Source organism: Nansenia antarctica (assembly GCF_963989245.1).
Source record: "Nansenia antarctica genome assembly, chromosome: 1".
In the NCBI taxonomy this organism is placed as follows: domain Eukaryota; kingdom Metazoa; phylum Chordata; class Actinopteri; order Argentiniformes; family Microstomatidae; genus Nansenia; species Nansenia antarctica.
In genome coordinates, this window is record NC_137674.1 from 112,487,894 (window position 1) to 112,504,405 (window position 16,512).

The window sequence follows — 16,512 nt, forward strand, 5'->3', positions numbered from 1 at the left end:
ATACAACAGTTAGTTCCGACCAAGTAATTTGATTGGACAAGAGGCATTCCATGAGTGCCGATATACAGTATAACAGCACTGGGACTATATGTATCACTCCGCCGCACAGGTGTTCTATTGTTTGTGTTCGGGTTACTAGGCAACAGTCCAGTTGAAGTTCAGTTGCGGAACTATTTTTTGTTGGAGGAGCCAAAATAAATGATTATATAAACAAACAAATCGTAATCTGTTGTCGCTTACTACTGTTAACTAATAAATGGTGCTGTAGAACTGTTGTATAAAAGCTTGCTTAACACAGCTTGCTGAACAGCTGTGCCTTTTTTACCTACTATAAGAGCCGCCTTGGGGGTTAAATGACCATAGTCTTTACAATGGAAAGCTGCTACTTACACACAACGACCACTAGTTGGCTGCTTGTAAATTAACCTGCTTCCTACACAGAAAAACTGCAAAATATCTTTATACTAGCTTATGCTGATGTGATTTTAAAAATGTAAGGATACTGGGTGGTAGAACGCACATATCTAGGACAAGTCATGAAAGGAGGGTCCTGAAATTTGATCAAGTGCAAAGATATAACACTTTTCTTTCCCCACAGGGGTCAAATGAACCCCTCATGGCTGATTAAGTGTTAAATGAACATTTCTTGTCTGAGTTACTGACCTGCCCCCTTAGTCACCACCAGTTTGGGTTTGCTGCGGGCCCCATCTCCCTTGGTGGTGTACGCCGCGACCGTGATGGAGTAGGTGGTGTCTGGCTTGAGACCTCCGATGACCATTTCCTGTCACAAAAAACACAACAGGAAGTAGACACGCAAAGAAAGAACATGTCAGATCATTAGCTCAACAAATTGTGATGTTGCTCACCTCCTTTTGCAGCTAACCAGCTGCTTCATAATGATTCCCTGTTGCTTATGACATTCCTGTTGCCCCTTATTAAATATCGCATGCTTGAATAATAAACACTATATGGACAAAAGTATCTGGACACAATTCTGGTCTGGGGCTGTTGTCATGGTTTGGGCCCCTTAGTTCCAGTGAAGGGGCATCTTAATGCTCCAGGCAGCATACAATGAGATTCCAGAGAATTGTACGCTTCCAACTTTGTGGAACAACAGTTTGGGGAAGGCCCTTTCCAGTTTCAGCAGGACAACACTCCCATACCCAAAGGCAGGTCCATAATGACACGGTTTGCCGAGTTTGGTCCGGGAGAACTTGACTGGCCTGCACACAGAGCTCTGACCTCAACCCCGAAATCGAAACACCTTTGGGATGAATTGGAACGCAGACTGCGAGCCAGTCCTTCTCGCCCAACATCAGTTGCCCGACCTCATTAATCCTCTTGTGGCTGAATGGGAGCAAATCCCTGCAACTATAATATTCTAAAACCTAGCAGAAAGTCTTCCCAGAAGAGTGGAAGCTGTTATAGCAGCAAAGGTGGGACCAACTCCATATTAATACCCGTGGTTTTGGAATGAGAAGTTCGACAAGAACATATGGGTGTGATCGGGTTTGGGTTCGGGTGTCCCAATACTTTTGTCCATGTAGCGTATTTTCTCCACTATCTTTGTAGATTGAATTGTTGCCAATAAGATGTTTCCTATGGCAATTCCCTGAAGCATTGTCTGTTTCAGACATATAAGTGTATAAGAGTGGGAGCTAATGGACATGGCCTATTTCACTTGAGGCATTAGCCAAGATGGCTCACAAACAACTGAACAACCTAATCGATGTTTGCATGCATCCTGGCTGGCTGACCTGCTAGGTGCTAGCTGCTTTTTAGCTAGCTATTACTTCCTCTTAGTCTCTCTTGAAAGATGAGGTTTGGATCAATGCTGTTTAATCTTTCAGTAGGGGGGGGGGGGGGGGGGGGCTTAATGAATGCAGGAAGTTTTTTAAGCTGGTCAGTTGATAGATGGGAAGGTCAATGGCGGCAGAGAGAGAGGGCGTAAGTACTGTTTCACACCGAACTGAAGATGTCATCTAAATAGCATGCATGTAACAATTGGGGGAGCGTTTGGGGCACTTGGATGATGTCATAAGCAAATTGTTGGCAGCCATTTTAGTTTTCAACTGTCTTGCGGTGAGTTGGAGGACCATGAATGTAAAAAGGCTACACCAAAGAACGATCCAAAATAACGTAACCAAAACAGATTAGACAAGGGGGGGGGGGCTGCATTTCAGGGATCTCCATTACCGAGAGGTCACACACTCAAAACCATGACGATAAATAAAATAAATAAAAGAAAGAAAGAATGCAAGGCAATACAACACAACACACACCATCACAACATCACAACAACAACACAATACAACACAACACACACCGTGGCACACAGCAGCACACAGCAACAGTAACCAGACCAGGCACGACGAGGAGGAGGAGCCACAGATATTGCATCAGCCACTGGCGCCTCATCGTTAGCGCAGGCTAATAAGCATTAGCTATTCTGCCTTTACTCCGCAACATCAATACTGCAGACGGCTAGCGCGCTAACGCTATGCTACTTTAACTTTGAGAGATTAATACGTTGAAGTGTAACTTCTAAAAAGGCAATTTATATCAAAGCTCATTGGGAAACAGGGGGTGATGTAAGCTGCAGTATTTCCCCCCGTACAGTCGATGTGGAGACCAGCTAGGGTGATGCAATATCCAACTGCTTTTTCCTCCACTGACACCGAGCGAAACACTCTGTGAAATCCATACTCACGTATTCAGCTGTATCGTCCGTTTCCCACTAACCCCCCCCCCCCCACAGAAAGCAGGAGAGAGAGAGAGAGAGAGAGAGAGAGAGAGAGAGAGAGAGAGAGAGAGAGAGAGAGAGAGAGAGAGAGAGAGAGAGAGAGAGAGAAAGCGGGTTTTTTTTAAAACGAGAGAGAGAGAAAGAGAGGGAAGAAACAGGAGTTTGAGAGGGACTCCAAAAAAGAAAAAGGGTGTTCGAGGCCCGTCGAGCAGTGATGCAGAATAGATAAATGTCGATAAAACAGTTAGCAGGACATCAGCGTAGAGTACAGTAACAGGTTGGGAGAGGGAGAAAGTCAAGAGCTTGTCCATGTTAAGAAGAACAGTTGAAACGGTTTTTCCTTCTATCAACGGCCCCGGGCCTGAGCTGGATTACTCTTCCTGCTACGACTGGTGGATTGATGATTCACTTGCTTAGAATTCAAATGTATTGATTGTAAGTCGCTTTGGAATAAGGCGTCTGCTAAATGCCAAAAATGTAAATGTAAATGTCTTGGGGTATTTTGTTGTGGGGATGGGGGGGAGTTGCTGTACAGACAGCTAACAGTGCATTACTTCCATGTCAGATGGATTTAAACTCTAACTCATAAGAGGAGAAGAAAGAGTACTAAGAACTGTACTAAAGAGTACCTTTTTTATTATTAATTTTTACATTCAACAGCCTGTCAACGGGAGTCATAGCGCGATCACACACATTACTGTAGTCGTATTCCCACCACAGGCACACGCAGAGACCATGAAAGTGTGTGTCTTGACTTTGTAAAAAAGGGACCCCGTTCCCCCCCATCAAAGGACAGATATGTCAAAAGATTGTCATGAATAAATGTCTACACTTTCTCAAAGTCCAAAAAGCTGTAATTGTATGTTTGATGATAGGCTACAACACACACACACACACACACACACACACACACACACACACACACACACACACACACACACACATACACACACACAGACACACAAAGAAAACATGTTGTGTATTTACTGTATTCTTCTCCACTTCATTGTTGACAGGAGCTTTGTTAAGCCTTCCATTGTGCTGGCGTCTATTAAGTATTACAGCTTTTCAGACCGTGTTCTCCTCTGAAAGGCTTTCATGCCCATTTCGGCGTTTTTTCCCAGACAAACCGAGAACTATAATCAGCCATTTTGTGCACAGTTTGTGTGCTTGATACAAGGAGGACAATCAGACATTTCGAGGAGGCTCTCTGGTTGTTATATTGGAGGGGGGGGAGAGAGAGAAAGGGGGAGGGGGGGGGGCTGCGGGGGCTTGATTATTTGTTCTGGCCACGGAAAAAAGGAATATCGCTGTAGAAAGAAATAACATACTTTTCTGACAGACCTCCAGAGACGAGACCCCACGCAGCGCAACATACGTCTGCTGACGTCTTTTAATGTCTGAAGGTCGTTCGACTTTCAAAGGGTCTCGTCCACCACCCCACCGACCACATCTGTCTCCCCTTCCCATGTGTCCCCAGCACTGCCTTAATTAGGCCCCTATACTTTCTTTTATTTATTTATTTGGTTTCTTTTAATTATTACTACTCGATCTTTTCAGTTTGTAAAGTGTCTTTGAGTGTCTAGAAAAGCGCTATATAATATAAGTCTAACGTATTATTATTATTATTATTATTATTATTATTATTATTATTATTATCTCTATCTCCTTATTTTCTTTGCGTAAAAACCCAACACACACACACAGGCCTACGTACATCAAAGAAGGAGCTTTAGGAAGGGCGTCATTTAACATGTAATTGGACAGCTCCAATGAGAGTCTCGAAGACGATTGGTCTACGGTGTGGACCGACCAATGGGAAGACAGGAGACACATACCTGGGCGTCGGCCAGCATGACGTCCTTGATGAGTGGCAGGCCGCGCGACTCCCCGTTCTCCACGCGCACGTAGTGCACCTGGTAGCCCCGGATCTGCCCGTGCTGTCGCCCCGGCAACAGGGAGCGCCACATCACCTTGAGCGCGGTGGAGTTGAGCACCTCCACCTCCACCCGCCGAGGAGGAGCCCCCGGAACTGTGGGGGGGAGGGGGGGGGGGGGGGGGGGGGGGAGAGAAAGAATGTTAGTGGAACACAACATAGTCTGTGACTATTGTATTATGTTATGACAGTTGGACACCAGACCAGACTAACAAACAGAGGCACAATGGTGTGTAGTGTGTGTAGTGTGTAGTGTGTGTAGTGTGTGTAGTGTGTAGTGTGGGTAGTGTGTGTAGTGTGTGTAGTGTGTAGTGTGTAGTGTGGGTGGTGTGTAGTGTGTAGTGTGTAGTGTGTGTAGTGTGTAGTGTGGGTAGTGTGTAGTGTGGGTAGTGTGTAGTGTGTAGTGTGGGTAGTGTGTGTAGTGTGTAGTGTGTAGTGTGTAGTGTGGGTGGTGTGTAGTGTGTAGTGTGTAGTGTGTAGTGTGCAGTGTGTGTAGTGTGTAGTGTGTAGTGTGTAGTGGGGGGGTGGGGGACTCATCGCCATGGCTACCGTATTTTCCGGACTATAAGTCGCGCTTTTTTTCATAGTTTGGCTGGTCCTGCGACTTATAGTCAGGTGCGACTTATATATCAATATATCTATAATTTCATACTGACTGACATGAACCAAGGAGTAAACATTACCGTCTACAGCCGACAGAGGGCGCTCTGGGCTTGTGACAACTATATGCTGCTACTATACCCCTGAAGAAGTGATCTAAAACATTAGCTTGTTGAAGCTAAGCAAACGGTAGCTTGGTGAACTTGCCTACTGGTAACTTGCTTGTTGGACTCGCTGGCTTGTTATGTTCATTTAGCCTATTCAGCTTCCCAGGTATGTTCTTTATGCTATTGTGTTGCTGAATAACTGTTCATGTGTTATGTTAACATACCAGACTTCTATTCAGCCTGTTGTTCTGTGTGCTATTGTGTAGTTGAATAAACTTGCCTTTCCAAATTAAATGTCTGTTCTTGGTCTTGGATTTTGTGAAATATATTTCTAAATAAATGCGACTTATAGTCCAGTGCGACTTATATATGTTTTTTCCTCTTAATGGCGCATTTTTTGACTGATGCGACTTATACTCCGGAGCGACTTATAGTCCGGAAAATACGGTACTCCCCGCCCTCCCCCTGAGTGGCCTGGCTGTGCGGTGACGCGGGGTGGGGTGTGTGGGCCTGAGGTGAGGCCTACCCATCAGGAGGGTGAGATGTAGGTCTGGTCCTCTGGGGTTAGGGTGGTGCTAGCATGGCGGTTGTGGGTTCGATTCCCGCTGGGACCATATATACTGAAACATGTATGCACTCACTGCAATGTATATAAGTCGCTTTGGATAAAAGCGTCAGCCAAATGGATATAAATAGATTATTATTATTATTATAGATGTAATCAGGAAAGCTCATGTCCCAGTAATACAGCAGATCACAGTAGTTCTTAATCAGTCAAGTTTAATAGTTTAATAGAGTTTTAGCTTTAGCAGACAGTGATCAGTGGCATAGCAGAACAGTGGTGTAACCTTCAATTAAAAGGAAGGACTTTTACGTTCATGTAACTTGTGATTCTGTATTTGTCAGTTGTTAATGTAAGCGGGCATGACACAGTGCATGTCTGTGTGTATGTTTTGTGAATTATCCATGTGATTACGCCCCTGAACTAGAACATCTCCATAATGAGCCATCAGGAGATACATCATACATAATACACACACAACATAATCGTATTCTTCCAGACTAATATTTCCAAAGACTATTTTTGATTGCATCTCTCGTATCATTGTAGACATACAAATACACATAGAAGTTTATTGCAAATTGTTTACTTCCTAACCATTTCCTTAAACATAATATGTATGTATATTTGTATATATTTGAATATTACGTAACATCAATCAATTTATCTTTTTCTGACAAAATATTTAGCTTTAATTTAGCCAAAAACAGCCTTATGTTCATGGGCTATGGAGGTGTGCCCCTGTTTGACTAGGAGGTGTGCCCCTGTTTGACTAGGAGGTGTGCCCCTGTTTGACTAACTCCTTGGCATTCATTCTGGCTCCTTTTGGCTCAGAAGCATCCACAAAGACACAACCCTCCATTAAGTGAATCCTTGATTTAAATCTTCATTAAATTACCCAAATGTATATCCCTTAAACTAACTCCCTTAAACTAACTCCCTTAAACTAACTCCCTTAAACTAAGACACGATGAACTACCTTATACTAAGACATGATGAACTCCCTTAAACTAACTCCCTTAAACTAACTACCTTAAACTAACTCCCTTAAACTAAGACACGATGAACTACCTTAAACTAAGACATGATGAACTCCCTTAAACTAACTCCCTTAAACTAACTACCTTAAACTAACTCCCTTAAACTAACTCCCTTAAACTAACTCCCTTAAACTAACTCCCTTAAACTCACTCCCTTAAACTAACTCCCTTAAACTCACTCCCTTAAACTAACTACCTTAAACTAAGACACGAACTCCCTTAAACTAAGACATGATGAACTCCCTTAAACTAACTCCCTTAAACGAATAGATGAACTCCCTTAAACTAATAGATGAACTCCCTTAAACTAATAGATGAACTCCCTTAAACTAAGACATGAACCCCCTTAAACTAACTCCCTTAAACTAAGACATGATGAACTCCCTTAAACTAACTACCTTAAACGAAGACACGAACTCCCTTAAACTAAGACATGATGAACTCCCTTAAACTAACTCCCTTAAACTAAGACACGAACTCCCTTAAACTAAGACACAAACTCATAAGCTTAAAGATAAACTCAGTCAGCCAATCAGACGTAGTCTCAGTACCGTCCTCGTCGGTGCGGCAGGTCAGCGGCTCGCTCTCCGGCCCGGGGCCGACGTGGGTGAAGGCGGCCAGCGTGACGCGGTACTGCGTCCACTTCTCCAGCTTCTGCAGCAGCACCTGGCCGGCGGTGGGCGCCACGGCCGGCTCCTCCATGGGGGGCTCCCCCCCCCCCTCCTCGGGCCCACCCGCCGTCACCTGGTAGCGGACCCGGTAACCCGCCAGGGCGCCGTTCTGACTCTCCACAGGCGGGGGGCGCCAACTTACCAGCAGGGTGGTGGAACTGGAGCTGCTGCACTTAATGTCTTGAGGGGGGGCGGAGGGTTCTGGGCGAGGGGGGAGGAGGAGGAGGAGGAGGAGGAGGAGGAGGAGGAGGAGGAGGAGGAGGAAGGGGGGGGGAAAGGGGTGAAAAACAAAAAACAAAAAAGATGGGAGAGATAAAGAAAATGATAAAAAACGATAAAAAAAAAAAACTCAAAATAATAACAAAAGGAGAACAGAACTCATAATTTGATTAAAAAACACAAAATAATTAAAAACGGCAAAAGAAAGACTGACCCGTCAGGCAAATGGAGAATGTAAAATGTAAAAACGGAATAAGACACAACACCTCACGTGCGTGGCAATAATAATGAAACAAAATGGCCGTCTGCCCCTGTGTGAGATACTGTGCCGTTTCCTTTTAGACATCAGGCTATATGTCAGTGTAACTCTCCTTCTTCTCTAGCCTGGTGACACCACAGAGTCTGTCAGCTGTCAGCGGCTTTGTGAGAGACCACAGCAGCTACAGTATATGATCCTCGCCTGTCCGACCCTGCCATCCACACCCTCGCTATCGATTTATAAAGATGAAGAACCCCTCACCTCTCAGTCAAGTCTGTAGCTATGGCTACAGCTCAGAGGTGCCATTATTTTTTCAGTATGTGTATGTGGTCACTCGAAAAGTAACAGAGTGGGTATTTTAGATATATATACTATATAATTGTAATTGTAGAATAGCTGTTGCGGGCGGCTGGGGTTTATTTACTGTTGTGTGGAGCCGCTATCCGAAACATATCAGAACCTACACGTCTGTGAACTTCTAAATCAAAAATGAAAAGCCCTCGTCTAATCTGCACACAGCTCTTACAGCTTGTGCTTGCCGAGCGAGTGTGCGAGCGAGTGTGCGAGGAGTGATTTGGCATTGAAAGGATAAGAGGAGAGATAGTGAGTGAGCCTGCTTCTATTCTAAGTGAAGAAGTCCTTCTCTCTCTCTACAAAAACATTCCTTTGAATTAATTCACTGTCTTTGGGTGACAACAAGGCCAGTTCATTATTACAGTGTTAATTAATCTGTAATCGTGTCGGAATAAGCTGAAACTAAAAATGAATTGATCGAAAGAAAAAAAGCAATCAACATAAGAGGAAAGAAATCATGAACAAATTATGAAATCAAATTCACAGGTAAACACAACAGAAAACAAACAGTGTTGCGTTCATTCCCAAAACAAAACAAACTTAATTGAAGCGGTGTGCTGGAAAATGAATGTTTCTGGTATCTGAAACCCGGGTGACTCGAATCAAACAAAAAAAAACGTTAGGATCCCAAATGACAAAATCATTAAAAAAACATGAAAAATAAGCAATTAAAGCATAAAACAAAGAAAATAATAACATTCAACTTCCAAAACAAAACACAAGACAAAGTACCGTCTGCCTCATACGTACCTGGCATTCCTCAATACTAACTTTTTAAAGACTTTCTTACCAACCAGCACCTGACTGCAGAGCGTTAGACACACTCTGAGTCAGTGGGCTTTACAACCCTCTCCCTCCACGAACACAAACATGGAAACCAACCAAACCTTGCTGCTTTGTGATTGGTACATTTTAAACTGGCAGTTTAGAATTACGATTACGAAAATTACGATTAAGAATGGCAGTTTGGTTTCAGGCTCTTTTTGGGTTGCTAAGAGGGAGAGAGTTGGCCCAGTGCTGTTTCCCCAGGACTGCAGTATGCTGTAACACTCGTAATGCTTGTCACTTGGGCCAGAGAGTCCACAAGACCGAGGCGAAGGGAGAGAGCTGTTGGGGGAAACCTACACCTACACCCACGTCGTTTTGGTCCGTCTGCACAAGGCCAAGGACATCGTACTGATGTTTATCGTGAAGCACTTTGCTCAGAGAATCCCATTTCATAGCCCTCTTTGCCTAGGTAGATATCAGGGGGGGGGGGGGGGTATCGCTTGCAGCTATATCTCTCACACGGTTTTAGTTTTTTCCCGGTGTGTTTTTTTTTGGGTTTAATTCTGTTTGTCTTCCATCGAGGACCTGCACACGTTGAGGAAATAACCGTTAATGATTTTAAGGGTTATCGTCTTCTCTGGGCTTTAGGTCATTAACTAACTAAATAACAAAAAACAAAAAAAAGAAGAAATCAAATCAAATAAAAACATCTGAAACCAACAGACGCACGAACAGACAGCGAGAGAGAGGCGATTTTTACGCCGCCGCGGCTGTGTTAATAAAGGTCTAACTGCTCTACCGACTGCACTAAAAAAACAGCTTCTACAAGAGCAACCAACCGACCGACCGACAGAAGGGGGTATTTTTGGCCAGAGGATCCGCCGCCGCTGTCTCTGTCAACAGATAGGACTGACTGTTCTGGCACACCACAAATGAGATAGGACAGGCCAAGCCACAGTCCAGAACCTTCTATGTGTCCAATGGGCTTATTTACTTACGGTTTTTACAGGATTTCAGCCTTTCAGCCTCTTTCCTTTCCTCCACCACTCGTATTGTATTTTGCAAACGGCTCGCCCGTCAAGAGTGATTGCCCAGTTCTCAATCTATGTGGGGGAGAAGAGGAGAGGAGAGAATTCCCCCCTCCTCTGGTGCTATCGTTCCAGACAGACCCCCTCACACCAGATAAACTAATGACAGGCAGAGGGGGCAAAGTTATGGTAAGCTTCATCTCCCATAAAGCCCAGCGGTGGGATTATGGGGGGCACTAGAACTATAACAGCAACAAAAGAGAGAAACTATTGTTATAAAAGCTTTTTTTTTTAGGATGGTTCTTTTTGAAGCTTTTATCTCCTCAGAAAAATACTTTATACGATACGCTATTTGATCTGATACATAATTAGTCGTGTCTCGGCTGTAGATATCATCGTCAGATCTGAAGTCTGTTATGATGTGTGTGTGCTGTTAGGAATGGCAGGTTAGTTGCCGGGGGGATTTGTGACAGGCGGATGATTACCGCCTACGGTACTTTAGCTCTAGCGTGACTCCTTCACACCACTATACGCGCTTGGCGGTTGATTGACAACCTAGTCTGAAAGGACTTATTCTTGCTCAAGGTCAACCTCTCTACACTGACAGCCACAGATCCTGATTACTGCTCCATTCAGCCTAGAGAGTGAGTAGAATATTAGCATTTATGAGTCAGTTGAGATTCGAGAATGTCGGTTTAAACACGACTTCTTTAGGCTATTCCACACCAACAATGAAGCATATAGCTCATACACGTAAGGCTATATTTATATATATATCATCAAAGATATCTCTTATGACGCCCCTTGAGCTAATAGGTAAGCGTCAGTCGGACTAACACAGTGTCCTTTCCAAGTGTACATTCGAAAAACCTAAAAACCTGATTTCTGATCACAAAAACGGCAACATTTCAGGTGAGCCAATGAGCGACGAGCGCGGGCCTAGCCAACACCACCTAGCCGCCACTGCGCGCGCTGTACTTCATAATCCTCATCTTTCATCAACGTGGAATATCAGAGGGCAGCAGTATTCTGTCATCATTAAGGAATTAATCTGCCAAATGGTTGAATGCTCAATGTTTGTTCAAACATTCCAATATATCTAAAAAAAATATTTAAAAAAAACACCAACGCAATTACTGTAAGTGGGGGGCTAAACTGCTTGTTTTTTTTGCTAAATACGGAGGGATTTGGAAGCTGCCACTTTAATTTGAGAGATAACACTCAGCCGGGTCGCTGGCGGCTTCAAGGTATAATCTGAATGTGTAACAAAGCCTGACTATCCAGAGGTCTGCCCCGGCAGCCCAGCGGCTGTGCGTGTAATGAATTCTGACACTATGAAATGGGATTCTAATCTGTCCCCTCAGGGCCTTTTGCGTCGACAAACCTCCCCCGTAACCCCCTCCCCTGCCCCCCCCAACCCCCGCTCAGCGTCCAGCCCTATACCTCCCGTCCCCTGAAGGGGGAGCTCTCTCTCCCGGCTCTCGGCCGCCTGTGGACCCTCCCACGGCCGCGTCTGAACGTCTGCGTCTCGTACAGGGTAGCCTCGGTGTCTCATCTGGGCTGACTAGGGCGGGGGTGTCCCCGCGGGGCCTCGTCTTTAGGGGGGGGGGGGGGGCACTGCTGCTCACAGGAGGGGGCCAGTGACAGGAATGTTTGTACCCCGCCCCACTGTGATTGGTCAGGAGAACAGGAAGTGTAAGGAATACATCTTTTTTTGAATTTTCCCTTTTTTTTTTCATTTCAAATAAAGTTGGCTCATCCAATTGAGCGGTTTAGGGTTTAGGGGTTAGGGGGAAATTACAGATCTTAAATCAGATGTTAAGTGTGTTTCCTAGCGGCAACAGTTGAACGTTGCAGGTTGCAGAATCGAATCGGGAGGGGGGGGGGGGACAGACTCCTTCACAGTGGGGGGTATGACTGGGGCCTTCGTGGCAGTGGAGTGGTCTCCGTGAAGACGAGGCCCCCTGGTTCTCCCGCGCTGACTGACTGAACAGAACAACACACTTCACCCTCCTCTGCGAGGGACATTTGTACCAGAGAGATAACATACAGGAGAGGATAGATGAATAAATAGTCTTTCGTTTCACTTCACTTGTTGGCCAAAGAGGTCCAGTCTGCAGCAGTAACGCGAGGGAGGGGGGGGGGGGTTAGGGGTCGGGTGCCGGGTCGGATCTGGGCTGAAATGTTTGTCGTGTGTTTTCTGTTTTCTGTTTTCCTTTGTGTCTCCGGTTTTATCTCTCTAACATGTCATTAGTGTTTAAGACACATCTGAATGTTTGTGTGTGTGTGTGTGTGTGTGTGTGTGTGTGTGTGTGTGTGTGTGTGTGTGTGTGAGCAGCTGGGCCAGTCGACCCTGTGGTAAACAACGCTTCCTCATTATACCGAGGGCCTGCCTGAATGTGTTTGTTTGAGTGTGCGTGTGCATGTGTATGTGTGCGTGTGCATGTGTATGTGTGTGTATGTGTGTGTGTGTGTGCGTGAGTGTGTGCGTGAGTGTGTGTACAGCTAGCAATCTCATACTGCTCCAGTGAGGTGTGTGTTTATAATGACGGTTGTCTGGAAGTGCGGCGCTGAGGTAATTGGATTCTTAGCTGAGGGAGGGAGGGGGAGGGAGGGGGAGGGGGAGGGAGGGGGAGATATAAGGGCCAGTGGACTAGGCCGGTGGTCGTACGTCTTCTCTCAGTACAGAGCTACAGGCAGAACGCCTCACCCCTTTGTAACGCTCGATCACAACGTGATCATTGGGTTTGTGATTTAGAGCAGGCGGAGACACACGCGCTCATTTCCTTCCCTACTTCCTGGTTGCGCCGTTGTTATTTTGTCCTCCTGCTAGTAGACAGGCGCTTTAACACTAGAACAGCCGTGCCTGCTGTACCTACTATAAGAGCCGCCTCGGCGGGTCAAATGACCACAGTCTTTACAATGGGAAGGTGGTATGTACACACAACGACCACTAGTTGGCGCCGTCTTGTAAATTAGCCTGCCTCCTACATAGAAAAATAGCAAAATAGCTTCATACTAGCTTAACCTGAGGTGATTTTGAAAATGTAAGGATACTGGGGTGGTAGAACGCACATATCTAGGAAAAGTCATGAAAGGAAGGTCCTGAAATGTGATCGAGTGCAAAGATATAACTTTGACCCCACCTATGGCTGTTCTAGTGTTAAGATGTGACTGACAGTGTGACTGACACACATCTGCCTCCAACACTGCCACTCAGCATTACGTGCTCACGTGTCTCCTGTGTTGTTGCTGTTTGGGAGGTATCTCTATGTGTGTGTATACGTGAAACCCTCAACCAACCAAACAGACGTATTGAATTAATATTTAACCGCCGAGTCATCCTGTACGCCTTTTTTTTCTTCTTCTTCTCTCGTCTTTTGGGACTTTATGGAAATGAAAACGTATGGTTGCCGATCGCGTACGGCGCTATGTTGCTATGTGGGTCACGGCGGGGACGTCGTTGCTATGGGCTACGGCAGACTGGAGCTCCTGTGCCGAACAAACAAACACTTACCTCAGAGGTACATCCATAAGATCATGTTTTGTTTTTTGTGTGTTTTTGTTGTTGTTGTTTGGTTTAATGTGGGTGTGAAACAGTTCCAACAGTTTGGAGTCTGTATTTGAGTCTGTAAACCTTTCCTGACCTCTGTGATGAAGACCTGCTGGCTGTTTTTCTGTTTTTGACACCTACAGTAGTCGAGGAGGAGGGATACAGGTATGCGCAGCCAAGGGCTAAGAGAGTATAGAGGTAGAGGTACCCCCCTGGACCCTAGGGAGCTAAGGAGTTGAAAGAAAGAAGACCCTCGGCTCAAGCAAGGAGTTGAAATGTAGCCTGAGGACATAGGATATGCGCTCACCTCTTGCTTATCGCTATCGCTAGGTGCTGTACTGCTGTAGCTTGTTGTGATAGCTGCATTGAACTTGGGGGGTGGGGGGTGGGGGGGAGGGGGGGGTCACAATAGAACCCGACAGATAGCATAAACATGTGGCAGAGCTGCTTCCTGGATGTGATGTGAGCCATATGCTTTTTTTTTTTTTTTAAACAATAAAAGAAAACAAAAAAACAACAACCCTAAAACTAAAAAAATCGCAAACTCTCAAACGAAATAGAGGGAAGAAGGAAGCAACAAGTAAGCGAGGTGATGTCAAGCCATTCCAAGGAGAGGAGCGTTTTTTTGTTCCATTCCAGTAGGGGAACAAGTGACAGACAGAGGGAGGGAGGGAGGGAGGGAGGGAGGGATGGAGGGATGGAACAGACACAGAGAGCGGTAGTGTATCCGCCTCCAGTCCAGCTTGCAGCTTACCGTCCCAGAAAACGCAAATGCAAGACAGAGGAGAGGGTAAGGGGGACTCACTCACACAGCAACATACAGACACAAGCAGACATACACACACACACACACACACACACACACACACACACACACACTAGAGAGACACGCAAGAGACAGACATGGGGGGGTTTGGAGGGATGGACGGACATATAACAGGTTGGGTGGTCATGCCTGGTTGTGGCCATTGATCAAGGAGGAGGATGCAGTGATAAAGAGTCTCAACAGCGCCCCCTGGGGGACAGGGGGGGGAGTGTTGTTACATGCAACTGGTGTCCCCCTCAATGCACTTGTCAGAGTAGCCACTGGGCCCCCCCAAACCAACTAACAGAAATAATCGTGACGTGGTTATTATCTCAACCCCCCCCCCCCCGCACCCCCCCGCACCCCCACCACCTGGGATACGGGAAAACAATTTGCAACTGGTGGAAAACAGAAAACGTGTTAAAGGGGAGGTCCCCCTCTGCCCACTGCCATGGCTTCCCTACGGCCAATTCCAGTCAATGTATCTATCAGGTTTTAACATCCCAGGAATCTGACAGAGGACAAAAGCAAACCGACCTCACGGTTTTAATGTGATAAGACATGATACAATCATGCATGCCACTGTGTATGTACACGATCAAATTAATGGAAGCGGTGTGATCGACTACATGTGATGTGCGTGATACTTGATAGTGGAAACACAATGCAGACGTTGTGTGTAGATTGTGCGAGCGTACACACAAAAGCTGCCCTAATCTAATCTAATCCACTAATGGTCAGGAGACCATGTGCGTTTAATATCCTGACTGATAATTCCAACAGATGAGCCAGCACTGAATCACAATTAAATAAAAACGATTAGTTTTATACAACAGTTAGTTCCGACCAAGTAATTTGATTGGACAAGAGGCATTCCATCAGTGCCGATATACAGTATAACAGCACTGGGACTTTTAACTATTATGTATCACTCCGAAATGACCGTTAATACAACGTAGCTAGCCTGCAGATGTTTGTGTTCAGGTTACTAGGCAACAGTCCAGTTGCGGAACAATTTTTTGTTGACGGAGCCAAAATAAATGATTAAATAAACAAACAAATCATAATCTGTTGTCGGTTATTACTGTTAACTAATAAATGGCGCTGTAGAACTGTTGTATAAAAGCAATATCACACTCGAGGTCGTGCTGTTATACTGAATATCAGCGGCCTCGTACCTACGACCGAATCACAGCCGTGCTGATATTCAGTATAACAGCACTCCCTCTCGTGTGATATTGCTTAAGTAGCCCTCAAAACAAACTTTCCTGCCTATTATGATGTCACTTCATTCTTAGCAGACAGATTATTTTTAGCAGGCGGGAGTTTCAATATTTTAGATGTTTAGATGTTCCTAACTAAGCATCTGTAAAAAATACAAGACTGTTGATCTGCTGGAACGAATGGAGGACGTGGGCGTGTGCTGATTGGATGGATTTGCTGTCTGTCCTCTGATACCTGATTCCTCTACGCCCGCCCCCCTCCCTCACTATGGTCTACCCACGGTTCAGCAGAAAGCCATGGCAGTTATTGGGGGGGGGGGGGGGGTGACATTTTTTGTGTCTCAGTCACGTGGGAGAGAGAGAGAGAGAGAGAGAGAGAGAGAGAGAGAGAGAGAGAGAGAGAGAGAGAGAGAGAGAGAGAGAGTGCACTTGCTGTTGACAAAAGAAAACCAAACATGAACAGTGAAAGTGAAATGAAAATAAAGAAACAACTGGTGTGAACTTTGTTCTGTTCACATTGACCGTTTTTTTCTCTTGACAACGTGGGATTAAACTGCATCATCGTTAGCACCGGTGACACGACCAAGGTGGGAAAAATAATGAAATCAAAAGAGTAAAAAGAGTCGTTAAAAAGCCATTGACTT

The 16,512-nt window shown here is 45.3% G+C and overlaps 1 protein-coding gene across 1 annotated transcript in view; it reads right to left on the bottom strand.

The window, feature by feature from the left end:
* LOC308156826 (receptor-type tyrosine-protein phosphatase S-like) overlaps positions 1 to 16,512 on the bottom strand; it is a gene marked incomplete at its 5' end in the record, with an annotated part of 165,722 nt that overhangs the window by 31,531 nt on the left and 117,679 nt on the right. Inside the window, 3 exons of the mRNA XM_080530268.1 lie at positions 664 to 781; positions 4,582 to 4,775; positions 7,540 to 7,860. Coding sequence (XP_080386394.1) covers positions 664 to 781; positions 4,582 to 4,775; positions 7,540 to 7,860 — 633 coding nt within the window. The remainder of the gene's footprint in view (positions 1 to 663; positions 782 to 4,581; positions 4,776 to 7,539; positions 7,861 to 16,512) is intronic.